General features: G+C 48.0%; 10 protein-coding genes across 10 annotated transcripts; 5 read left to right on the top strand and 5 right to left on the bottom strand.

The window, feature by feature from the left end:
* Nucleotides 1–378: 378 nt before the first annotated feature.
* N7508_002927 (DASH complex subunit DAD1) lies at nucleotides 379–881 on the top strand (the record flags this gene model as incomplete). Its single annotated transcript, XM_058460993.1, has 3 exons — nucleotides 379–477; nucleotides 552–614; nucleotides 678–881. 3 exons carry the CDS (start codon nucleotides 379–381, stop codon nucleotides 879–881), a joined length of 366 nt encoding a protein of 121 aa, XP_058321570.1.
* A 1,526-nt stretch (nucleotides 882–2,407) lies between these two features.
* Nucleotides 2,408–3,208, top strand: N7508_002926 (uncharacterized protein; the record flags this gene model as incomplete). The annotated part of the gene is made up of 1 exon (XM_058460992.1): nucleotides 2,408–3,208. One exon carries the CDS (start codon nucleotides 2,408–2,410, stop codon nucleotides 3,206–3,208), a length of 801 nt encoding a protein of 266 aa, XP_058321569.1.
* Nucleotides 3,209–5,476: 2,268 nt separating this feature from the next.
* On the bottom strand, nucleotides 5,477–6,448 carry N7508_002925 (Rho4-like protein; the record flags this gene model as incomplete). The annotated part of the gene is made up of 3 exons (XM_058460991.1): nucleotides 5,477–5,854; nucleotides 5,906–6,109; nucleotides 6,164–6,448. The coding sequence occupies 3 exons, from the start codon at nucleotides 6,446–6,448 to the stop codon at nucleotides 5,477–5,479; spliced, it is 867 nt and encodes a 288-aa protein (XP_058321568.1).
* A 1,241-nt stretch (nucleotides 6,449–7,689) lies between these two features.
* Nucleotides 7,690–9,514, top strand: N7508_002924 (phosphatase PAP2 family protein; the record flags this gene model as incomplete). The annotated part of the gene is made up of 5 exons (XM_058460990.1): nucleotides 7,690–7,741; nucleotides 7,821–8,037; nucleotides 8,103–8,864; nucleotides 8,912–9,390; nucleotides 9,444–9,514. Coding segments are annotated over 5 exons (1,581 nt in total), but the record flags the coding sequence as incomplete, so codon positions are not given.
* A 772-nt stretch (nucleotides 9,515–10,286) lies between these two features.
* On the top strand, nucleotides 10,287–11,725 carry N7508_002923 (SUMO protease ULP1; the record flags this gene model as incomplete). Its single annotated transcript, XM_058460989.1, has 2 exons — nucleotides 10,287–10,407; nucleotides 10,470–11,725. 2 exons carry the CDS (start codon nucleotides 10,287–10,289, stop codon nucleotides 11,723–11,725), a joined length of 1,377 nt encoding a protein of 458 aa, XP_058321566.1.
* Nucleotides 11,726–12,314: 589 nt separating this feature from the next.
* Nucleotides 12,315–13,510, bottom strand: N7508_002922 (transcription factor domain-containing protein; the record flags this gene model as incomplete). The annotated part of the gene is made up of 2 exons (XM_058460988.1): nucleotides 12,315–13,002; nucleotides 13,065–13,510. The coding sequence occupies 2 exons, from the start codon at nucleotides 13,508–13,510 to the stop codon at nucleotides 12,315–12,317; spliced, it is 1,134 nt and encodes a 377-aa protein (XP_058321565.1).
* A 677-nt stretch (nucleotides 13,511–14,187) lies between these two features.
* Nucleotides 14,188–15,579, bottom strand: N7508_002921 (glycoside hydrolase family 16 protein; the record flags this gene model as incomplete). The annotated part of the gene is made up of 1 exon (XM_058460987.1): nucleotides 14,188–15,579. The coding sequence occupies one exon, from the start codon at nucleotides 15,577–15,579 to the stop codon at nucleotides 14,188–14,190; it is 1,392 nt and encodes a 463-aa protein (XP_058321564.1).
* Nucleotides 15,580–15,814: 235 nt separating this feature from the next.
* Nucleotides 15,815–17,219, bottom strand: N7508_002920 (zinc finger HIT domain-containing protein; the record flags this gene model as incomplete). Its single annotated transcript, XM_058460986.1, has 3 exons — nucleotides 15,815–16,544; nucleotides 16,603–17,043; nucleotides 17,104–17,219. Coding segments are annotated over 3 exons (1,287 nt in total), but the record flags the coding sequence as incomplete, so codon positions are not given.
* Nucleotides 17,220–17,530: 311 nt separating this feature from the next.
* On the top strand, nucleotides 17,531–18,456 carry N7508_002919 (oxidoreductase, short chain dehydrogenase/reductase family; the record flags this gene model as incomplete). The annotated part of the gene is made up of 4 exons (XM_058460985.1): nucleotides 17,531–17,578; nucleotides 17,635–17,930; nucleotides 18,015–18,315; nucleotides 18,367–18,456. 4 exons carry the CDS (start codon nucleotides 17,531–17,533, stop codon nucleotides 18,454–18,456), a joined length of 735 nt encoding a protein of 244 aa, XP_058321562.1.
* A 1,681-nt stretch (nucleotides 18,457–20,137) lies between these two features.
* N7508_002918 (putative NRPS-like enzyme) lies at nucleotides 20,138–23,997 on the bottom strand (the record flags this gene model as incomplete). The annotated part of the gene is made up of 3 exons (XM_058460984.1): nucleotides 20,138–23,236; nucleotides 23,289–23,687; nucleotides 23,773–23,997. 3 exons carry the CDS (start codon nucleotides 23,995–23,997, stop codon nucleotides 20,138–20,140), a joined length of 3,723 nt encoding a protein of 1,240 aa, XP_058321561.1.
* Nucleotides 23,998–24,210: the final 213 nt, after the last annotated feature.

Here is a 24,210-nt window from a genome sequence, read left to right as displayed (position 1 = left end):
ATTGAGAATCATTGCGTTGACAATGACGTGTGATGTAGTTGGAGTTGTACAGTCTGTAGTTGTCATTGTTTACTTCGGATATCCAAATCTCTTATCAACTGTCCCCACCTCAACGTCTCCCTCATCAAACACCATCCCCCACAGAACAACCACTACCATCGGAGATTACTACCGAACCCTCGAACCCGGTCGCATTCGTATCCATCCTCGCTATATCTAATACCGTGCCAACCGACCAGACCCCACGCCTCTGAACCGTCGTGTCTCCCCGTGGCATAACTTGCCGACAATACCCACAGACCGCACCAGTCGCGCCTATCTCGTCTGGACCGTGGCAAACACTCTCAATTACACTTCTATTCTCATAATACCGAAGATATGGCCTGGATCCAGTCAACACCGGGCTCAGGTCGACGCGCCGCGTCCCCGACTGTCTTCGAGCAGCAGCGGGAGGAATTAGTGCGGGAAATTGCAGTGGTGGGTTTGAACTTTTGATTCTATTTTTAGCACAACCGCTGGTAGGATTATTGGTGCTAACTTGTGTGTTTCAGGGTATGGAGCAGGTTCTTCAAAATATCAACCGTCTGAATCGGAATCTGGAGAGTGTTATTGCGGTAAGTACCTGGATGGAAGGGCTTTTGCTTTGAGAAAATATCTTGCTCATTGATTTCTCCTAGGTTGGGAATGAGTTCGGCTCTGTGGAAGCTCTATGGTCTCAATTTGAGAACTTTATGGGACGGCGAGAAGAGGAGGGGGAAGAGGGTGGCAATGCCAATGGGAACAGCAATGGAAAGAGGAAAGTCAGCGGAGAAAGCGATGTAGCGGTCAAGTCAGAGATTAAACAGGAGCCCGAGGAGGGTGAGTCGACAGTCATGCAATGATTGTTTACGTTTCGTCTGCATGGGCTTCGGCGTCAGGCTGTTTTGTTTTATGTTTTAGATACCACGCAACCCTCAAATTTACAACTAGAATATGAGGACCTATGGACCCGCCCAGCAATATTAGTTATCCTCCAGTCCTGATGTTGACGCTCGACTTGCACGGTTGTTCCCCTCGTTTCCACTAGCGACCAAAACAACGCCGAAATTTGCTCCCTTTCAGCTGAATTTGAGTACCCTCCCTTTTTGCCCGGTCTATTTGAGCGCCTATAAGATGCTTCGCCTTACCTCCTTGCACCTCCTGTTCTCTTATCCTTGTTGCCCACGCCTCGAGACGACCTCGACTTTGTCGTTTCCCGCAACATAAGCTTCCTACTCCGGTCTTTGTATCTTATATCTATAGCACCTACGCCTAAATATCCGGCTTACCCCGCTAAGCACCGATACTAGACCTATCCTATCTTTTGCGAGGAAACTCGAGCTAGACTAGAACATTTTCGTAGTCTTAGATAGCTCCCTCCAATGTTTAAGCTAAAGACTATAGAAGGTATCGCTATCGTCGAACGTTATTAGCGAAAGTAATAGCTCACTTAGTCGGGAAAAGTCTTATAATTAAGAACAACACGAGAAAAGATTTTGTATTCAATCAAATAAGGATTATATAGAATTTCTTCTTTTGGAGGATTAGACAATCTACATAAACTTTTTTAACTAGATATTCAAAATATCACGAAAGAAACTACTTTAGTCATATAATAAATACTAGCGACGCTTTTGTCAATACTTCGAGCTATTCGCCTATCGCCGCGTCGGTAAGGATGCCTATCAATAGATACGACAAGTAAGCAATATCCCTTACGTCCCTAGAAGAGTATACTAATCTTGAAAAGTTTCTCGTAAGTCTATTTCTAGCTAAGCGCAGACTCCCCCGACGAACGAAGGACAAAAACACTCTAGATATAGATATATTTGATGTGATTTATCGGTATCACTAGGTTTATTCGAGATTCTTTTGTCACGGGAGCATGATTATTTAGTTTGCTATAGTCTAGCTCTAGTCCGCCATCACAGGCACGCAACCTAGCGTCTTGCTTCCTCAAGACACCTTATCACCTAGCACTCTAGCTTTGGGCAAATGACTACTCGAACTAGGCACTATTACGCTGCAACTGGCCACGGAAGCCGAAAGCCAAGGGCTTGGCAGGGGGCGGCCCCAAATCCACGCTGCCCAGCGCACTGCAGAGGCAAACTTCCAGGGTCTTTAGCCCAGTTGGTGATAGAACCATGAGCTACCAAGCCGCCACTTGTATGCGGGCAAGGATTAAAGGTCTCACATGGTCTTTCAACCCCTGCACCCATTTAATTGCCTTCGGAGTCTATCTGAGCGCTGGTCCCCAATATTCTTGTTCATCTTACCTTCACTGTTTACCAATTTGGTTCCCTGCTTTGTCGATTGTCCTAAATCTGCGGGGTTTTTTCTCGCTCCCATCTTTCCGCGATCACATTCGAAGGTTTGACTTGCCCTCATCATGCATATTTCAACGACGATCTGGATGCTCGCTGCCTGTCTGGGGACTGTGATCAACGCTTCTAATGTACTGGAAGTGAATCTGGTTTTTCCGCGCAATGAAACATATGCGCCCAACGACACGTTCCCTGTTGTCTTTGCGTTCAAAAATTCCGAGCGCGCGAGACGCCTAAACCCCTCAATCAGTTACAGTTTAAGGGACGAGGATGGCGACAAAGTCTACAACCTGTGGCATGAACTCCACTGGGTAAACTGGACGAACCAGGAAACCTATTTTGCCCACAAATATAGCAACGCCTTCAGCACCGAGGGTCGTTGGAGCGTACTCTGGACCCTAAGCTGGGATAGTTGCAACGTGGAATCACCCGAATATAGCAACGAGGTGATCAGCAACAGCACCACCAAGGCAACCATGTTCACCACCAGCAATTCTGCCCCAAAGCTGGACCCCGTTTCTGCTACGGCCAACAAGACATGTACCGGGCAACCAGGCGTGGCGATCAATGTGACCGACAAAACCAAGTCCATCAGCAGCGCACTTTGGGAGGGCGGTAAATACACCAACCATACATGCGCCGTTGTGGCAGCCTCCCCGACTCCTTCAACAAATCCCTGTCGGACTCAAATTGACAAGACCACGCTCGCCAGCATGGAGGCCTCTAAATTGGCCAGTTACTGCGATCTCCACTTCAACGAGCCCGCCGAGTGCCCGGATAAGAAGAGTGCCGCACAACCATTGGCGGTGGCGGGTCTCTCCTGCTTGCTAGGCCTTACTGGGGCGTTGGGTTTCTTTCTTGTGTGACCAGGCAACTCTCTTCTAATGATTGATTCCCTACTCCTGCTGCAGAATCTTGATTGTCCGAGTCAATTCGTATGTCCATATTGTTCATACACTCTATTTGATATAATTCAATTCAATACCTTGACGTTGCATCATTGACCCACATGATCCGTATCTTAAAACCTGTTACGTTGTGGCACGTCCTTCGCTTGTATAGAGTAGCCTCTCATCTAGAGCTAATATCAGCTATTGGTCCTTCTTCGGCGGCTTTTTGAATAGCTTTGGGTAGTGTCGTATGGCATAAAGCCAGAGTTATCGATACCTAAGTTCTGCTAGGTCACCCTAGGAGTCTGAATAAGACCGAAATCTAGCTTTAGATATTTGTATCAGGAATTGCGCATAGGTGGGATCGAAAGACAGAAAGGCTGCGTATATAGCGGTTCTGATGGTTAGGAAAGATCTAGAAGGTATGATAAGTTATATTATATAGTTCGCACATGATTCTAGGTACCATAGATCTTTGAAGAACGTGTACAGAGATAGAATTATGCCCTCTGTCTTCTTCAATCGCTTCTAAATTGAGGCTCGTTCGGATTCTGTGAAGGTTGAAAAGCCTTCGCTACTGTGTAAAAGGCCTTTCACGGTGGTTCTGTCCTTCGAGGACACCCTAGGTGCTAGGAGTTACAATTTTTCCACCATATATAATTCGATTTTGAGCATTTTAGCACGATCGTGTCCTACGAGTAAAGACTAATATTGCAAGAGCCTAGTTAGCGCGTGGGATATCTCCTACGAACGTAACCAGTATCGCTTTATTCTAGAGTTAGATAATCTTACCTCGTCGCAGCAAATAGCTAGAGCCTACGGAAGAGATCTAATTTGCATTCTATATATCACCAAAGAGGGCAAGATAAGTAACAAGTCAAAAGTAGCTCGAACGCTCGGATAAGACTGATGTCCACGAAACCGCCTAGCTTTGTTTTGTGCCAGCCGCGCTAGCTATCGATTCTCGAAGTGTATATTAGCTTCGTTTCGATATTGTCGAACTTTGAGGTATATTTCACTATCGCGCGGGACTCTCTTGTTAGAATATTCATTAATAAGGCTAGTTTGAAGATCGAGACTAATGTCTTAGGTTATCAAAACAGGCTTTGCGGGAAAGTATGTAGTGGATCTCTGGCTTACTATCTAAGTACAAGTCGATAGTCCACTATTGGTCGATCAATAGTAGATACTGTTCTCTAGCCTTTAATCGAAATTGGCTATAAAGGCACTATATAGAATTACTAGAGAAATAGAGGTGTAGGTAGCGACTCGGTTAATCAGTTATCAAGTCAGCGGCATTTACTCGTCCTACTTGAAGAGCCTTTTAGAGATGTTGCTATGACATAACAGCGCTCACGTGGTTAGAGAGATCGAGTCTTCGACAACCTTCTTTGTTAAATATCTCACAGAGTCTTTCCATATTCTTCGTACTTATATACTGCGAGACAGATAAGTAGGGGGTAATTTTTGGTTGATGTTAACCCTAGCTATTCCTTGATATATTAGACACCTTTCTATTGGAATCTATAGCTTAGGGTCTATATACACAAAACCGTCCATGGTTGTTGGTGAATTCTATATAGTAGGATAGCATCGGCTGTTTATATCTTGGCCTTTCAGAAGAAATGATCCACCCAGCTGATTCAGTATCCTAGTAACCAATCCGATACAAAGGCTAGGCTGTTTTGCAAAGCATATTTAATTCTATCGACGCGTTTACGTTTACGATCCAATTGACGAAACACAAGATACATCTACAACATCTACTCGGGGAAGAATGAACAAGAAATCAAATGGATTGCTTCAGTAACACATAGGGGTCGCTTTCGCCAACAGTACAGACCAAATTACAGAAATAGAACACCAGTCCCATGCATGGCAATAAAAAAGCGGCAAAGACCCGAGTCATGAGAGACATCAATTGAAACAAAAGGGACACGGATCATAAGAAAAGGCCAGGATTGAGACAGACAGGGAAACAATGGAATAAAGGAAACAGCCTCCAGCAAAAAGAAATATTCGAGATCATCGTAGGGGCCGCACAGCGTATTCCCACAGACAAGGGGGCGAAAATCATGTCTAGCTTTGTCCAGCTTGCCCCATGTCACCATTCGAGACGCTTAGGCAAGCAAGCCGACGAAGCAACCAGGCTTGTGGTCCGGCCAGGGGAGAAGGGAAAAGTAAGAGGATGGTTGAGAATGGAAGAGGAGGTGGGGAAGACAAGCTCTTTCCTGGAGAGTCAATCTACAGGATTTTGCAAGTGCGCTTCTTGATTTTCTTGCCGGGTCGTTGGCCTCCGTCTGAGGGCATGGTGCTGTTACGTTCTTTGCGACCGCTGCGGCTTGTTGGCTGTTGTGATGAGTAGCCCTGTTCTTCAATCGAAATCACTGAGTCGACGGCCTTGGAGAAGACTTCGTCCACACCACGCATCTCCTTACTACTGCATTCGGCGTATGTTGCCCCCATCCGCTGGGCCACGTTCTGGCCTTGCTCTGGTGTAATAGGTGTCAAGCCTTGGGTCTTTAGGAGCTCAATACAGGTTCTTTTGGTGCGCAGGTCGGACTTCAGGCCGACAAGGATAATTGGGGTTGTAGGACAGAAGTGAAGAACCTCGGGGTACCACTATACACAGGTTAGATGAATTGGGGGGAAAGATTAGAATCAGTGAGTCACCTTATCAACAACATTCTCCAATGAAGCGGGGCAATCAATGGCAAAGCAGACAAACAAAAGATCCGTCTCGGGATATGACAGTGGACGCAAACGGTCGTATTCCTCCTGTCCAGCGGTATCCCAGAGTGCTAATTCGACAGTCTTGCCGGAAGCCCGATGTGTGGTTTGTGTAATGTAGTTCTCGAATACCGTAGGAACATATTTCTGCATTCTTGTCAATATCAGGGATGCAAAATGCATATGGTGTTGTTGACTTACCTCTGGGAAGTAACCTTGGGAATAACTGATCAATAGACAGGTCTTTCCACAGCCGCCATCACCAACCACTACAAACTTTTTCGAGAAGGAGGGCGGCTGGGTGATATTCGTTGCTTCGGACATCCGTCCGCTGGAAAAGCTGGTGTTCGTGCTGGCTGTGCCGTGGCTCACTCGCACGCTGTCGCTACGGGCTCTGCTGTGACGCGGTGTCAAGGATGGAGGAGGGGTTGCAAGAGAGCGGCGGCGCGAAGCTGCATAGTATTGGTCCTCGTACATGGCACTCATGGTGTGGAGAGGTGGATACGTGGAATGTGGTCCCTCGTTTGCAGGTAAAATGAGGTATTGGCGGGTTGACGTGTGGGAATGTTGACAGGTGATAGTTGACAAGTTGACGAGCTTTTTTCGAGATGTGTTGAGGGGGAAAGGAGAATAGACAGATCTAAAAGATCTCGATGATGATCGTCGATAGAGGGTCTGTCAGGGCGAGACCCGTGTTTACACTTGAGCTGCCATGGCAACGGCCGTGTCGTGATGACGCCACGGCTCCGCTTCTCATGAAAGTCTTGATATCTTGTCACTTTGGAGCACGGCTACTCCGATCCTGTTTCTTTTCTTGGAGAGGATCCGCCTCAAGCCTCTTTCCCCACCTTTCAGCTCGCCAGAACCGGATCGGCCTATATACATATTACCGGATTAAGGTATCCCACTTCCAAGGTCGACCTGGCTGTATATATTAGGTCCACAGGCAACCTAATCAGTTGAATTATATATCAAAATGAGGTTATAGCTCTTTACTTAGAGGTACTATAAGCGAAGGGAGGCTCTATCTCATGCATGTACTAATCCTGCGGGTGCTACCTCGCACCGAGCCCACATATCCAACCAGTAGATATAAAGTATCCCACAGTGGACTCTCAGGATCGGGAAATGAAAGTCAGTTTACTATAATGTGTTTTGTGGAGCATTGGTTTAATCAAGCACATAGGTTACAGGTTATCATGGAAGGGCTGTTAGCATCTAATGTGCTGCCTAACAACTGGGTGTGCTTCCATGCCAATTGAATGTCTGCTTTCATTGTACATGTGAATCTTACATCAATTTGAACTCAGCTGAGCCTTTACGGGGAGAGGCTGAGTGTTAGTGCTAGTGCTAGTGTCGCTGCAATGGTATTCGTCAATAGCCTCACACCAAACTGGAGGCCGAAAATATATTTGCCAATTTTTTAGGATAGATCGCCAACAGCATTGTAAAGACGCACTGCAGCAGATAATAAGCAAGAGAATTCACATAGGATCAAAGCCTTTTGAATTACCATTCGAAGTATAAGTTCAACCTCGGCGATAATAGGTGACTAAGCCCACACATGGCCAGGGGAGGATGATCTCAACCTCTTCCACCTCGAATCTTATTGCTTTAATCCAACTTCTATTCGCTCCTTATGCTCCGGCCCCTCTAAATCTCTTTTCAACCCTATCGGCAGACAACTGTCTGTCGATCTATGGAATCGACACCATAAATAACACAACATGGGTCACAAGTCGGACCAGCCTGATGCTGGGCTGAAGAGTCTCAACCATTGTATGCGACCCCTATCGCATCTGCAGATCCTCTACCTTCCATTTGAAATGACCGCTGACCCCGCGCGTTCACAACATAGATTCGAACCGTTTACCCCTCTGGCGATATTGGCCGCGACAGCAACTCATCCCGCTGATTCGATATGAGACTCCATACCTTGCCTGGGTGCAGGAGAAAGTCCGTACACCTACGCTTGACTCGTACTTTGCGTTCACGGCGAACCTCGGTACCCACACGTTCTTCATGGTCTTCTTACCGTTCTTGTTTTGGTGCGGCTCCCCGAGTATGGGTAGAGGGTATGTGTTTTTGTCCGAGTCGCATCGCCGAATGAAGGCCGGGGATTAACAGATCCTCTTTCTAGACTCGTACATATCCTCGCATCGGGCGTATTTTTCAGCGGCTTTATTAAAGACTTGCTATGTCTTCCCCGACCTTTGTCGCCCCCACTTCAGCGCATCACGATGTCCGGATCTGCAGCCCTCGAATATGGATTCCCCTCGACGCATTCTACAAACGCTGTTTCGGTAGCGGTTTACGCCTTGGGATTGCTCGGATCGCCGGAGTCGACTCTCAGTGCGCAAGTCACGCTCCTTCTCCAATGCGTTACCTATATGTACGTGGTATCGATTGTTCTAGGCCGTCTGTACTGCGGAATGCATGGAATGCTGGACTGTACGGTTGGGTGTGCTTTGGGTGCCGGTATTGGTCTTATTCAGTTCCACTATGGACCAGCCTTTGAAGAGTTTATTGTGTCTGCATCGTTGAAGGATATCTCTCTGCTTGCGCTTTTGATCATATCTCTGGTCCGCGTCCATCCTGAGCCAGCCGATGATTGTCCCTGCTTTGACGACAGTGTTGCATTTGCGGGAGTCATGCTCGGCGTGGACGTATCCTCGTGGCACTTTGCCGATATTTGGGACGGATATCCTGCTGGGTCGATCCCCTATGACCTCTACACCGTGGGATGGATTAATACCGTCATTCGTCTCGTTTTGGGTGTGCTGTGCGTATTTGCCTGGAGGACTGTGACAAAGCCCGCTTTGCTCCGCATTTTACCACCTATCTTCCGGACTCTAGAGAAGCTTGGACTTCTTCTTCCTCGACGTTTCTTCACGACTGCTTCGTAAGTTCAAAACTCTTTTTGGGGTGAGTTGTTTCTAACCGTTGTAGGAAATACACCACTGTTCCATCCAACCTCAAGGACCACGATGTTCTCCCTAATTTCTCCGACATCCCATCCATCATTACTACTATGCGCCATCCCCGCCGCCGAGCCATCTCTGTCGGTCCTCAGTCAGAGGCTGATGCGTACGAAACCCTGGCATACAGGGAAAAGCGTCGACGTGAAAGTCAATCTGGTGGGAATCGTGCTTCTCCAGTTGCAGAGGGAGAAACCAGGCCAAACGGGACGCCACTGTCAAGAAAGGCGACAACTTTGGGGGAATACGAAGGCATGATGGGTAGGGGCAGTCCTCATTCCTCTGCCGTCGACGTCAGCTCCGATATAACGCCTTTCCCCACGGCCGACTTCTCGATCGAAACAGAACTCGAGGCCGAACAACGGGACCAGGAGGAGGTTTTCTCCCAGATTAAGAAACCCCGTGTTCGTTACGATGTGGAGGTCGTGACCAAACTGGTTGTGTATGCCGGTATGTTTAAACCCAAGGCTCCTCATAAGACAATTTCTGACCATTGCTTCTAGGTATTCCTTGGGTTGTTATCGAGGTCGCACCCCTACTATTTGACCTAGTCGGGCTAGGAGTCCCACCGGTTGTATGAATGTATCATTATGAATCAGGTCATTATGATTTCGATTACCCTTTCCTTCACCCCCAGCAGCTTCCCAGACTGCTTCCAGTTCAGCGGGCTGTGCTGGAAGGCGTCAGCTCAGACATTACCCTGTCCATGTATATAAGCATCGCAACTGGTATTCATAGCCTCTATTTGTTGCATAAGAATGTACAAGCTCCCCAACTTCCGGTCACAATGCCTACCAATATGCATCCATACTAGATAATTGTTTTGTAAGAAGCTAACGTAGGCAAACGCGATGACTACGGATTACGAAGGAAAAAGCCCACATGCTTGCAGGCCTTGGAACTGGTTTCGACTTCTTTAGGGAATTCAAATTAAAAGAACAACCCATTTGTCTATATATAGTAGATCAAGAGTAGATTACATCGGTCTATTCAATAATGATTCAACAATTGACAAACAATAGCGAAGCAGAGCAAAGAAACAAAAAGACAATGAACCTCGGGAAATGTTCCAGGCTGAGTCAGCGGAATGATGAAAGGGAACCGCGTCGGTTCATATGGTTCTCATGAACCTCTACTGTCTGACTTCGACTCTGGTTTCTCAAACCACTCCCTCCGCCAGTCATGCCCAATGATGGATTGTGACCTTTCCTTACTTCGCCTCTCATTTTCTTCTCGCGCAATCTACAACAATCATTGAACCGCCACCCTCGCAATCTGAAAGCGCGTCATTAGACGATAGGTTCCCTCGCTTTCGATTAGCTGGAACATCTCCGGCTCACATCAAGATGGGGCATTGCTGGGCTCGACTGAAGTCACGCTTCTCCTATTTCACACCCACAAAGTCCGCGCCTGACACTCCACCTTCCTTTGGAGCTCCCAAGAAGCGAACGCTTGGCGACGACGATGGTGAGGATCTCGGGATGCATCTTAGACGCGCATGTAAATGCTTACCTGCTCTCAAAATGTAGATTACACCAGCCTGCATATTCCGGGATCCTTCCCAGCCACTCCTCCCGAGTCACCGACACTTGCGCCAATTGATCCTCATGGCGAGACTCCAGAGGGCAAGGGCATTGCGCCCATGGAGTTGGAGTCGATGGAAATAGGCTCTCTCGGATCCCCATCACTTACTACAGATCTTGGTTTACATCTCCACCCTCGACCATCGAAATATTACCCACCCACCCCTCCACGCTCACAGGCGGCGCCATCTCCCCGCCCACAGAAGATCCCAAAGCGCGCCGCAGAACCTCGTACATTCATCGATGATCCATGGGAACAACAGACAAAAGATTTCGAATCTCTAGATCTAGGGAGACCCGTCTCGGCCGTACAATTATTTTCCCTCACAAGAAAGGACATACCCGCCAACCGCGTTGCATCAGTCTACGCGGCTGAATGGGAGAAACGCGAGAAGGAAAGGCAGGCCAGGTTACGTGATTCGCGACGTCCGACAAGAGTTATCCCGCGTGGTCCTCCAGTGCGCGACCTTTCATGGGATTGGCTCGACAAATTACAACGTGCTTGTCAAAGCGCACAGGGTCAGGCTGTCGCAAAGTCTTTAGCTGGCGATGATCTCTACCCAAAGGACATTGTCACTTGTATTCGACCACTGGCTTGGCTAAACGATGAAATTATCAATGCCTACCTCCCGCTACTTGTTCATTATCTTCGCCAATCAACTGGGAACCTCAAGCCGAACGAAAAACCGCGCTTCCACGCCTTCAACACGTTCTTCTATTCCACCCTTCGCGATAAGGGTTACCAGGGCGTGCGACGATGGGCTAACCGAGCCAAGATTGGCGGTGAAGGATTACTCAATGTCGATACTGTCTTCATCCCAGTTCACGAATCGAGTCATTGGACTCTAATAGTTGTTCGGCCAGCAGATCGCACGATAGAATACTTTGACTCTCTAGGATCCCGTGGTGCTCGCCAGGTGAAGAGGATCAAGGAATGGCTTGCAGGCGAGCTCGGCTCAAAATACAAAGAGGACGAATGGACCACACTTCCGTCGGTCTCCTCCCAACAAGACAATGGAAGTGACTGCGGTGTATTCCTTTTAACAAATGCCAAGGCAGTCTCCATCGGTGTTGAGCCAACTGCTTTCGGGCCAGGTCACACACAACTTCTCCGCAGGAAGATTGTCGCTGAGCTGATGAATGGAGGGCTTCACGGCGACTTCACTCCGCTGGATAAAGCCACAGGAGTACTGCTGCTCTAAGCCCTGAACCCCACATACTCCCCGCCATAATTACCTCCCCTCAGTCCTACTGGTCTTATCCATTGGCCTGAGAACGTGGATTCTGGCTCCTCCGCCAATTGTCTTCACCTGCCCTCTATCCCCCTCACCTCCCGAATCACATACCTCCTCCATCATCTTTTCCCAGGCGTTATCGGCAACAATTGACACCACCTGATTTCGGCGCACAAGGCGAACACAACACAACAAGACCGAGAAAGAACTCTCATTTTTCTTTTGGAGTTGTTTCAATTGAATGTCCGCAATGAATATGAATGATACCCCAGTCACTACGGCATTGACTTCGTTGATACAAAGAACGATGCTCCGGCGCACCTTTTTTCCTTCGTGGTTTTCCCAGCTTTTTTTTTTCTGCATTGGCTCATGGCGTTCACTTGTCTTTTTGTCTGTATCAAATATTTCCTACCGCTCTCCCAGAGCTACGTATGTACTTCTAATGCAATGAATGCACTGGACCTGCAATACCTTCAAATTTGTTTCCACGTGAATCATATACTCGAAGTTACGATAGTATTCCCAGTACCAACTCACACTGTATGCAACACCGTCATTAAACAAACATCCAATCAGCCCCCCACTCATAAAGGAACCCAATCCAAGGCTTAGACCACAACTCCTCATCACCCCTCATCCAAATCTCCCTCAAAACTCTCAAAGCATTACTAACATTCCCAGCTCTCCAAACAATCCACAAACGCCCAAAAACCTCCCGAATAGCAACTCTCTGCTTCTCAAGCTTAGCATCGGCACCAATGACAAAAGCCGGCCACACAAGCGCCTTGTAAAACGCATCATGAGGACTAATCTCCTTAAGATGCATGATCGTCGCATCAAGATCAACCTCAAGCCCACCATCACTCGAATCAACCTCCCACTCGCATCCAACCCACCCAAATGTAACTTGTGAGATATATATAGAGACGGCGTCCCGGTACGCACAGGCGAAATGGTAGCGGGGCATTAGTCGGGCTATATCTGGGCCGGCGATTGCCCAGCGTCGCGGTGAGAAGCTCGTTAGGTGGGATGTTAAGTGTGTTTTTAGGGATTTGCCTTGTTCGGCTGTTTGGGGGACTGTTTTTGCTAGGGAAATTATGTAGAGGAGTTCGGCTGGGCAGCCGATCCAGGTTTGCGATTCGGCTAGTTGGAGGATGTCTATTGTGGACATTTTTGTGAAGAGCGGCTGGTAGGCGTGGGAGGGTTGCATTGGTTTGACGAATGTTGAGCCTATTATGTCGAAACTGTGTTTGGGGATTGGTTGGTTGGTATTCAGGGCGAGGGTGAGGGTTGAGGTAATACATACATTGCATATGTCATTTCGAAGTATTCGCAGGAACTTGAGAACGTGGACATGAAGCTTTTTGCGTTTTCCAATACCGGGAACAGACTCTTTTGCATGATGTTTCGCAGTGCGGTGAGATGATATCGCCACGAGTCTCGTCCCGAGTCCATTAGTTCTAACCAGATGAACATTAATACGGCGGCGATTGCTCCGTCGTGGTTTGCGACATTTGGATTTTGAAACTCGTTTCGAATATGACATAACGCTTCTTGTTTATGTAGTAAGGCATCGTAGAATGGCTTGGAGGGCTGTGGCGTAGTGATTTGGCTCTGTAGGTCTGTTTTGTTTCCTGTATCCGAATTGATCTGACTGCTGATATGTAACGTATTCGCTCGCTGGGCTCGATGTAAGGCGGCAATTGAGATTATCGTATTAAGAAGTCCCGGACTCGACGGGATGAGGCGCATGAATTCTTTGAAAGGATTGGTTGGTGTAGTATCAAATAAAGTGCTTTCTGCACAGCAATATAGATCAACTGGACCTCAGGTAAGTCTCTCCGGTGTTAAACATTGAAGAATGATACGTACAATATTTGATATAACCCCGCTTGGCTGGGGATAGATCTTGTAAGCCTGGATCGACAAGACATCTTGCAATCGAAGGCCCAGGTGTCTTAATGCTTGGTGTAGTCTTGCCCATCAGCTTGCCACGACTGGCGATACTGTTGGTCCATCTCAAGGGCTTTTCATTGTAGCCAAGACAAATGCGCCCCGCGTTGGTGCATTTGTGGCATGTTGGAACTACTTGATCGCATTTGACTCGCCGGCGACGACAGGTCCAGCAAGCACCAGTGGCATGTTCTGCTAATTTCGACATTGCAGATTCTATATGTAGTTGTGGGAGGAAATCGGAGATGGTCCATCGCCACTAGTCCGGAAAAGGCAGCCAAGGCGTATACCCGCAGATCGGTGGGGCCTGTCAATATCAACTTGGGCTTCATCTTGTATACTTGGAATTGCATAGGGGCCTTCAATTCAGAACACTTGTTCTGTTTACTGGATAAGGAATACAGTACACATATGGTGCCAATTCCCGCTAGTGCCCAACAGGATAAGAATGCCCAAAACAGACTACAGCACAAAGCTCACCTAGAATGCCAAGGCTCACCTCCATCAATGTAGCACGATCTCTGACAGAATTCATTATGAGGCCGATCCTTGTACCTCTCCTTTCGACATTTCCGCCCCTGTCTTCCCCGGGGACAAACGAGCGTTTCATCCGAAGAATTCTCGTCGCTCGAATGATCATCAATGATGGAAGTGTTTGCGAAAGAAAACATTAGATGTTCATCAGGTTGCGAGAAAGATGCATTTTGGCAAGTGGTATCGGTGGAGCGATTGTAAACCAGCTCGATGTACTCGATGCCCATGTATATACTTTCGCCAATTTTGATGTCGCCAGTCCATACCCCACCATCACTCCAAAGATTGAGCACAATCATGCTTTCCAGCTCAGGAACTCGATAAGTCTTGGAATCTTGAATTTGGCTATTCACGAACCATCGTGACATGCCCGACAGCCAGTCCAGACGGTGCGTGGCCCATGTTGTCCATGGGACTGGGAGATCTGCTACCGTGCTTGCCCCAGGGATTTCCCGATCGGCGACTGGGTCGTAGTCTGGCTGATTGGCGTAGCGGACGCGATGTATTGGGTCTCGTGTCAGTATCTCGATATCCGATTCAGAGAGGCGATCGTGGTAGGTAAAAATGCCTGCGCATGCGCCTGGGGGTGGGCTTCCCTCGTGAAGTGGAACTGTCCAATTATCCATCGTAGTCCGATTATTCAAAGGTGGAATGGCATGCCTTTGTGGGTTCCGCGGTGGCCATTCTCTTGGCTGTGGTGGTTGAGACACGATGAAGTTCGCGGGCAAGACGCGCAGTCGGACACGAAGCGAACAATGTTGAATATTACGGACGCGGGTTTCAATCTCTGCTGTGGATGTGTAGTTGTCATGGCGGGTGGTGCGAAGAGCAAGGTAAGTTGCATGAGGGTCTTCCCGCTCATAATCCTTGGTAAGAAAGACGTTGTTTTTTGAGTTGACCATGTAGACTGGGGCTATCGGCGAGCGCTGGCGCTCCCAGTCTTGACTGCTCCAATCTCGCTCGAAGGTTGTTTTGAAGAAGACTAGCGAGCTGGGATCCGACTTCTGGTTGCCATCAGGTGGAGCCGTGGTGAAGGCTATGCTATGTCCTTCTTCATCACCTTCGTCATCGTCATCCCAGTCCCCATCACTGCCTGGAAGAGGTGTTGTGAGATTGAGATGTGCATGTTTTGTCAAATCGACCGATCGAAAGTCCCAGAGCTTGTAGTGCTGAAAGTACCCGGGATCAGGACCGGAGACAGTGAAACAATCGCACCCTAGTGGACGCTTTTTAAAAGGCGTCTGCGGTGGTGTTGTGCCGGTTGGTTGAAAAGTAGATGAGACCAGCGTACCGAAGCAAAGCACAGCTGCAAGGCAAAATATGTGGATTCGCATGGTGGTCTAAACAATGAAATGCCAAAGATGTGAAGTGCGAAGTATTGAAAAATCGCCGGGGAAGTGAGGTGAATGTGGTTTCCTAATTGGGATATCAGGCCGAGTAATTGAAATGTGACAACTCCGAGATTGGAGAGAAATGCAATTGAATATTATTACAGAAAATTATCTTTCAGGGTATCGTAAATATGCCTTCTTCTTGGCTCTATCCAGTAATTACAGCCATCCCGAAGACTCAGTTTGTAGGGACTTCCTCAAACAGATCCTGCTTCAAGACCTCAAGCACCCGCTTCTCATCGACATCTTGCAGTTTCACAGCAGAATCGGACAGGTTTTCATCTCCAGCTGCATCATCCCCGTCATTTCTCGTTGATTTAGCAATCTCTTCCGGTCCTGCAGTTCGGAGATACTCTTCTTCCAGAATAAATGGAGAGGTCTCTTGTCCTGCAAGTGTCTCTGGAGAATCGGGGAGAGCATAAATCGTGGGGAACTCGAGAACGGTTCGACTCCGGAGGACTTCATTCAGAATTGAAGATGGGGACAGTGGAGCTAGAACTGGCTTTTTGGTGGTAGTTCTTGGACGGTGAAGATAGAAGTAGAGATCGCGGTGAGTGGCGCTTTGTTGAAGTGGCTGCTCTACCACGTCGGTAGTTGTGTCTGCGGGTATCTCTGTTGACTCAGGCACCGCAGCTTGGGGTGGTTTTGTATCTTCCAGTTCGGCAGCAGCAGTGACAGGTTCACCGGGTGTGTCGGTAACTCCGCTTTCTTTGGCTATATTCGAGGAATCCAATTTCTTTTGGTCTTCTTTCGCTTCCTTGACGGACTCGGAAGCACTTTGGTCCTTTGAACGCGAAATAGAACGATCATAAGCTTCGGAGATGGTGCATGTATCGAAAATGGCATTCCGAACGGTCTTCACTCCATCACCTGCAACCCACTCCACAGTCCAGGCAAGAGATTTATGTCTAAAACCCTTCAGTCAGCACAACATCCACCAGCAATCTCAAAACAATTGCTACTAACTTAGGATTGAACCTTGACCCATTTTGCTTATTGCGCGACATTCCTTTTGGGGCACGAATGACCTTGACACCCCCAGCCTCGGCAGCGCGCAAGAAACCAGCTTCGCCCTTGACAAGGCCCTGGTGCGGGTGTTTCCTCTTACGCCCAGCATTCAGATCTTGGAAACCATCGCCTGGGTCATCGCTCTGGATACTGCGCGAAAGATCGATACCGCGATTATCGGCATCTCTATCTGCTCGCTCGAGGTTGCGCTCGATGCCCGTGATGAAATTAAAGTCGCGGTCGAATGCAGATTCTGTAGCTAACTCATTGCGCTTGAGATATGCAGCAGGATCACGTACACCAGAGCATTGCGACCAGAGTTTGTGACGTCGTGTGCAGGGAAGAGAGCAGGTGCGCGTTGAGCATCGAGGGCATTTGTATTTTGGGGGGTTGACATGGCTGTAAGAGGATTGGATTAGACTTGAGCTTGGAGCGTATTACAGATGAATCAAGACATACCATATGGAGCACAGATCGCTCAACAAAGAATCAGAGTCGGCCATGATGGGTTGTGAAGAAGGAGTTGTCGGGTTGCGAACATTTGGGAAATTTGTTGTCTTATCGATAAGACAATTCTTGCCTCAGGCTGTTATCGATAAGTGCCTGAGGCAGAAGTCGAGCTTGGTTTAACCAATATTCCGAGGTATCTTTAGTGAAACCGACTCTGAATTTGCGATTATTCATCTTAATTGTCTCATTTATGCTGTGATCACTTCGGCAAGGATCTGCCAGCCCTATTCCCTGCAGATGATATCATCCGCCGAGTTGATGATCAATCCCCGCTGCATTTCTAAGCTTCGGCAATAGTAATTTGCCCGAGACTTTTATATAGTTTGCTTTCATTCCCATTTGCATTCATCGTGAACAATTCACTCTTATATCAACTATGGCTTCAAAGGCACTCGCAATTATCGCTGGCGTTGGCCCTGGTACTGTATGTATAGATACACCCCCGCCACACCAGAGACATTGTACTAAAAAGATTTAAAGGGTGCCTCGATCGCCAAAAAATTTGCTAAGACATACTCTGTTGTTGTTTTGGCCCGAAATCCAGATAACTTTGACCCAGTTGTCCAGGAAATCAATGCCAGTGGCGGCCAAGCCTTTGGCATTAGCACTGACGTCTCCGACTCGAAAAGTGTCAATGCTGCGTTTGACAAGATTGCAGCTCAATATCCATCCTCCAAGGTAGCTGCTGCGGTATTCAATCCCGGAGGCGGCTTTGTTCGAAAGCCATTCCTTGAACTTACAGAGCAGGATTACTCAATCGCACTTGCATCTCAAGCGTATGTCTTTTTCTCATATAATTTACTTCCGTTGTGATCCAAAGTATGTCAATTCCGGAATCTGGTTTTAACTTGTGGAATTAGTCAAGGTGCTTTCAACTTTGCTCAACGCTCTCTCCCGCTCCTCTTGGATTCTCGTGAATCGTCCGAGTATCCCCCAACTCTGATCTTCACCGGAGCTACAGCGAGCGTTAAGGGCTCGGCTAACTTTGCTGCTTTTGCCTCGGGCAAGTTCGCTCTCCGCGCATTGGCACAGTCGCTTGCGCGCGAATTTGGGCCACAGGGAGTGCATGTTTCCCACACCATCATTGATGGTATCATTGATATCCCACGCACCAAGGCGTGGGCAAATGAACATGTGGACGGAAAGTTGAGTCCCGATGCTGTGAGTGCTTTTTCTCTATTGCATCATGGAATAGTCACTGACTCGCTTTAGATTGCGGACTCGTATTGGTATCTGCACACTCAGCCACGGACGACATTTGCCTTTGAATTGGATCTGCGTCCATACGTTGAAAAGTGGTAAACAACTGATGACTTGTTTATATCTCTTAGTTTAATTTAGTTACTGTAAAGTTGCAACTTGGAATTTCCAACATCTCGACATTCACGCGTATTTGATTCCCGAATTCCCGACATGCCGAACTAAACTCATCAGGCATAATCCATGAAACCCCGCCTTCAGACTTCTCATTCAACTGGCCTACTTTGGTCCACGATAAAAATATCAAGAGACATTGGAAAATGAGCAAAAAAAAGATGGAATAGAGGCTCAAGTAGGGCGACAGCAACGGGGGAAAAAAAAGGCGTACTTGCTTCGAGGCTATTATTATCGAGAGACTTTCCGAGGATTTATGAATGGCACTCAGAAAACAAATGACCCTTGGTGTGCCTAAATATCTCTCCCTCTATATTGACGAGCAGCATAGTACTCATATCGGGAAGCAGAGCGTTGTCGAAAAGTCCTTCCATACCGAATGAAAACATCAATGAATATCAGAAAGACGTAAACAATAACAAGGACAACGATAAAAACATTTTCAAGTCCTATCTTGGCAACCTATGGTGAAAGTGTATTTACATATAGTACTGAAAGTATTGCGTGAGAGGGTTAACACCGACCACCGCATCTCCAATAATCTGTCTTTAGTGTAAGAAAGGTTCAATTAGAAACGCCCTCACTGGAAGGTTGACATACATCTATGTACGAATCAGTCAAGTATGTCATCATGATGGTGTTGATAGGGGCAACACCGATGTTGTACAATGCTAGCCCAACGGCAATGACAGGCCAAGGCAGATGGTTATTTAGACTAATACTAAACAGCAGTGCACCTACAGGCACAAATGTGAGAAATGGAACAATGCACTATAGACGAATCTCGGGGTCGTAAACCCCATTGCGTCGACGAGAAAGATACACGATCCACCAGTCACTTATTGGGCCTACAATTAGGCCACCGATCGGGACGCCAATCATTCTCGGCAGAGTCACAAGGCCAATCTGACTTGAAGTCAAGTTGTATGGTAATTGAGGTAGGGTAGATAGGTGGAAAGATCCAGGTCCTTCACGGCCCCAAGGCTGCAGCCGTGGTACGAATATCAAACACTTGGGCTTACAAAAACTTACAGAAGACTGGAAACCTCAGATCAGAGACGCAAAAGCCTGCTAGGTTTGGCCAGCCTCAACCCTGAATCCTTGGAAGCTTGTGGCGTATTTACTGCGTGACAACCTCGAGACCGGTTTGAATCTTCAAACAAGCACGATGGTCACCGAAATCAAAGTCCAAAATCTCTCTGGGGAAATGGATCGTCAGAAGTAAACGTGGTGATATCGAATGCTCCCAAGTAATCCACGCGACGAACGCGTATAGCTCTGCCCTTGAACCCTCTTTACGTAGTCTCAGGACTCCTACACCTCACATATGTACCAAGGTGATCACACCACCGCCGAATGGGAGCTACGGAAATCTCAAGAGCTCTTATGGAATTCTAATGCCAAAAGGTGACTTGATCACTATCAATCCCAGGCAGAGTACGTGCACCAAAACATATCAGGTTTAGCGTCTCTTCTCCCCTTCTTCTACATCTCCGAACTTTGACTAATTAGTATTGCGCAACATAGGGTAACGTATGCAATTATGTCACTTAATGCGGTGTGATAGGAAAGCTAATAACAGTAGAAAATAGGAATTCATCATAAGAAGCTAGAGCTCCAGGATTCGCTGCACAGTATCTTCCACAGCCTGAATCATTCGATCTTTTGACTGGCTTGAATCCAGCACAATAACATCATTCTCCAAGCGGGTAGGAGGCTCTTGGACAGCAAGCTGTGGTTCAACCATTGTCGAGTGCATATAATGATCCTCCGCTGCAGAACGAGCAACGAGGCGCTTGTTCAACTGAGCTTGATCATTGATGGAGAGGGCAATGAAAGTGACTGTGACGGGGAAATCGAGTAGCTGAGGTAGCTTCCGTAGCTCATCGCGGTATACAGTTCGCAGCGCGGAACAGGTAACAGCAATGGCAGGCGCAGTTGAATTTTGCAACCTGTCCATCAACGCGCCACAGATATGGGCGATCCAGGCCCAACGATCACTATCCTCCAGAGGAATGCTATTGGCCATCTTCTGTCGCGACAGATGCGAGTGCAAGTCATCTCCCTCGATGATGGGAATATCGAATCGCTGTGCTAATGCTTGTGCGGCCGTACTCTTACCACATCCACATGGGCCGGTCAAAAAGACCACTTCCCGGGACCGAACTGAGAGACTTGAGAGCTTAGACTTCGTCCAGCATTGAGTACGGAAGTACTTGATATAGCGTGTCACTAATTCGGCCGTCAGACCACCAGCCTGGCGCAGAGCAGGTGCAGCGGCTTGTGCCTGCTGTGTACTGTAGAGAAGAACCCGACTAGGTGGGTCATGGTCATATTTGCTCGCAAAGAACTCGACAAGTTTGATGGGTGGGTTTGCTTTGGGATCAGGGTTCGAATTGCGAAGACGATTCAACCATTCACGCGGCTTCAACTCTTCAAATTCCAGGCCTGATTGTCTCAGAAGTGGCAGCAAATCTCGGGCCCAATGACTCAAAGTTGGATTTGTGACATTGACCACCTCTCCTGCATGCGGAGCCAGTGTGAGGTCTATAACGCTATTGGCAATGATATCGACCGGTGTCCATGAGATGAGATCATCCAGTTGAGGCAGTGCATGGATCGTCTGTGCTGTCTGGAGCACCATAGGAATGGCCTCAGTAGCGTTCCATATACCATGAACGGTATCACCAATGATCTGACCCACTCGTAGTACACGTGCAGTCATTTTCGTCTGGTGGGCAGCCCGGTTGATGATATGCTCTGTTACCAGCTTGGACTGGGCGTAACCCATTTGTTGCGCATAGCTGAGGGACTCGGGGAGAGCCTCTGGAACCCAATGACCTGGTGTCCGTGCAACCGTGCTGACTGAGGAACAGAAGGAGAATTTTGCAGGGGAGGGTCGGCGAGCTTGCAAACAAAGATCCAGCAAGTGTCGAGTTCCCGAAATGCAGCTTCCCTCGAAACTCTCCAAAGACCAGTTGAAATTTACCGACCAGGCACAATGCATGACGCCTGTGACTGATTCAACCAGCATTTTATAACAGGATTCATCCATACCCAGATGGTTGGAGTTGCCCAAGTCAGCTGGCAATGCGATAATCTTCCGTTCGTGAACTTGGGAAAAGGTATATGATAAGCCTCGTGCACGCAGAGATTGCTGGACACGACGACGCGCAGAATCAGCAGAACTTGCCCGAACTAGACAGTAGACTGTGTTGACACGATCGGACTGAGCTAATTGAACCGCGACATGAGCACCCAAAGAACCTGTCGCACCAGTGACGATGATGTGTTCACCGAAATCCTCATGAAAAACTGGGATATGAGATTTGAAGTTTGCGCTATATTTCTCAATGAGCGCTGACATCCGTTCTTCAACGGGTACCTCGCTCTTCAGAGTCTCGCCTAGGCGCATGCGAATCAAAGCCTCCGCCATAGCCTGCAACGATGGATTCTCGAAAACAAAGTTCTGAGAGGGTTTCTGACCACCAAGATCAAGGGTCTTCAATATAATTGTTCGCAGTCGAATCGATTGCAAGCTGTCAATTCCCAAGCCGAAGACGTCTGTCCTCTCTTCTAATGAGGCTGGCTCGATGGATGGTGCTACTTCAAGGAGCTTTTCTCGTAAGAATTTAATCAGGGCGGCGCCTTCACAAACTTGATCTCCACTGGCTTCCTCAACATCGTAGATCTGATCAATCTGTGACTGATAGTCACGATAGAAGGCCGAGCGGATAACAGTTCCTTTGTCAGTCTTGCGATAGACGGCGTCTGTTGGCAGGAAGTGGATCATGTCACGCGACATGTAGGCATATGCAGGAGATTCGGCGTTACATTGTTCAATTGCTGGGAAAATCAGATCTACCAAGTCTTGCTCTTGTTGGGTAGAACTGTTCTCAGCTGGGACAATAAACATGCCAAGCCGTGGCTTGTTGGCCCCGAAGGCGATCGCTTCTGCAACGTTAGGGTTATTCCGAGCAACACCCTCGATGACCAGCGGATTAGCCTTCTCGCCGTTTTCCAAAACTAAAGTATCGTCCAGACGGGCATAGTACCGCCAGGCATTTGGTGTAGTTGGGTGCTTCTCGAAAAGGTCTTTGGTAGCGTATGAGTTGTCGGGGCGATTACTAGCGACCTTGGAGGGCCAGCCTTCCAGAACACACAGCTCGTAGATTCCAGCAGATTGCTCCTCCCACCGAAGATATGGTAGCAAAGATGGACCTGGGCGAACGTAGTCCCAGTCCAAGTCCGAACGGTCTCGGAAAGATGTCATCGGTTGACCTGTTTCGGTGGTTCCATAATGAGACACCAGGCGGACTCCATTCTGTACTAAAGTGTCGCCGATGGGCTTTGGACAGGAGGAGCCACCAAACATGACGAGTTCCAGGCGTGAGAGAACCCTCAAGCCGTCCTCAGACTCGGACAGTAGCTTCAGCGCGTATGGAACCGCGTAAAGCACCTGGATCTCTTGGTGCTCTTGTAGAGTCGCCATGAGATGCGATGCTGTCAGAGGCAAATCTGCATTGTACATGTAAATTAGCTTTTGCGAGTGAATTGCGCGGAAGAGGCAGCTGATGCCATGGGCATGGAAGAGTGGTAATGTGATGAATCCTCGGAGGCCGAAATTGTTGGCATAGTTTCGTAGAGCACCGGAGTGAGTTTGATAGATCGGCTTTGGGTGGCCCGTTGATCCGCTTGAGTGAATGATCTATATGAAGAGATTAGCGAATGAATTTCGGCGCGAGCGCAACATTACTAACCCAACAAATATTGCTGGCCTCTTTGGTACCATCCAGATTAGATGATGGCAACTTAGTCACACTAGCAGCAGAGCCGTCATATTTCTCAGGGCACAAGGCGTCATGTAGCACAATTTTGGTTCGTTCAGCAACCTTTTCGCCAATACTTTGGAATTTAGGGTGGGCTATCAGAGACGAGGCAGAGGTACTTTCTACCAAACTGACGTATGCATCCTCTGCAATCCGTGTAGATAGCAACAGCACGGTATGACCCAGGCGGGAAATAGCCAAAAGAGTGATCATGTACTCAAAGTCAGATAGACCGAGCAAACCTACCACCTGGACTGGGTCTTCTGAGGTGCGGCGCTGCGGAATCACTTTGGACAAGGTGACAGATGCCGCCTCGACAAAATTGTCTAACTGCATAATATGAAGTTAGCAAATATGACTCACACTATGCCGTGAAAAAGTTCTTTGGCTGGGTTTTTTTGCACGCAAAGCTAACCTGGCGAGGTGTGTAGTAGTCAAAGTCAGTTCCCGATGATGGATATGCAACAATCGACTCATTTGCCAAGTGACCACCAGATCGTGCTCGCAAAAGTCCATCGATGGTTGTGAAGTCTCGCTCGGTTGAAACTGGTAACATATCTGCTGAGGACGTTGAGCTCGCTGGCTCGGCTGATGAAAATAGTGGCTGTGATGCCGACGTCTGGAGAGTGACGACTGCCATGTTGATTGAATTGAGTTGAAAGGACAGCAAGCGGCTGAAACCTGGGGAAGCAGCAGGTTTTGAGGCAGTGAATGTTCCAGCCATCCATCTTATCTCCCAAAGTTCATCTTTGTTATCTCCGAACTGTGACGAACATGGGGTTCCGCCCCGCGACGGAGGTGTCGGAAATGTCGGAAAACTAAATAGTGAACTATCGGATACTGTCGCGTGGGG

The sequence above is a fragment of the Penicillium antarcticum genome (genome assembly GCF_028974205.1).
Source record: "Penicillium antarcticum strain IBT 31339 chromosome Unknown utg000003l_segment0_segment0, whole genome shotgun sequence".
In the NCBI taxonomy this organism is placed as follows: domain Eukaryota; kingdom Fungi; phylum Ascomycota; class Eurotiomycetes; order Eurotiales; family Aspergillaceae; genus Penicillium; species Penicillium antarcticum.
Note: the sequence above shows the minus strand (reverse complement) of the source record. Positions and strands in the feature narration are given on the sequence as shown.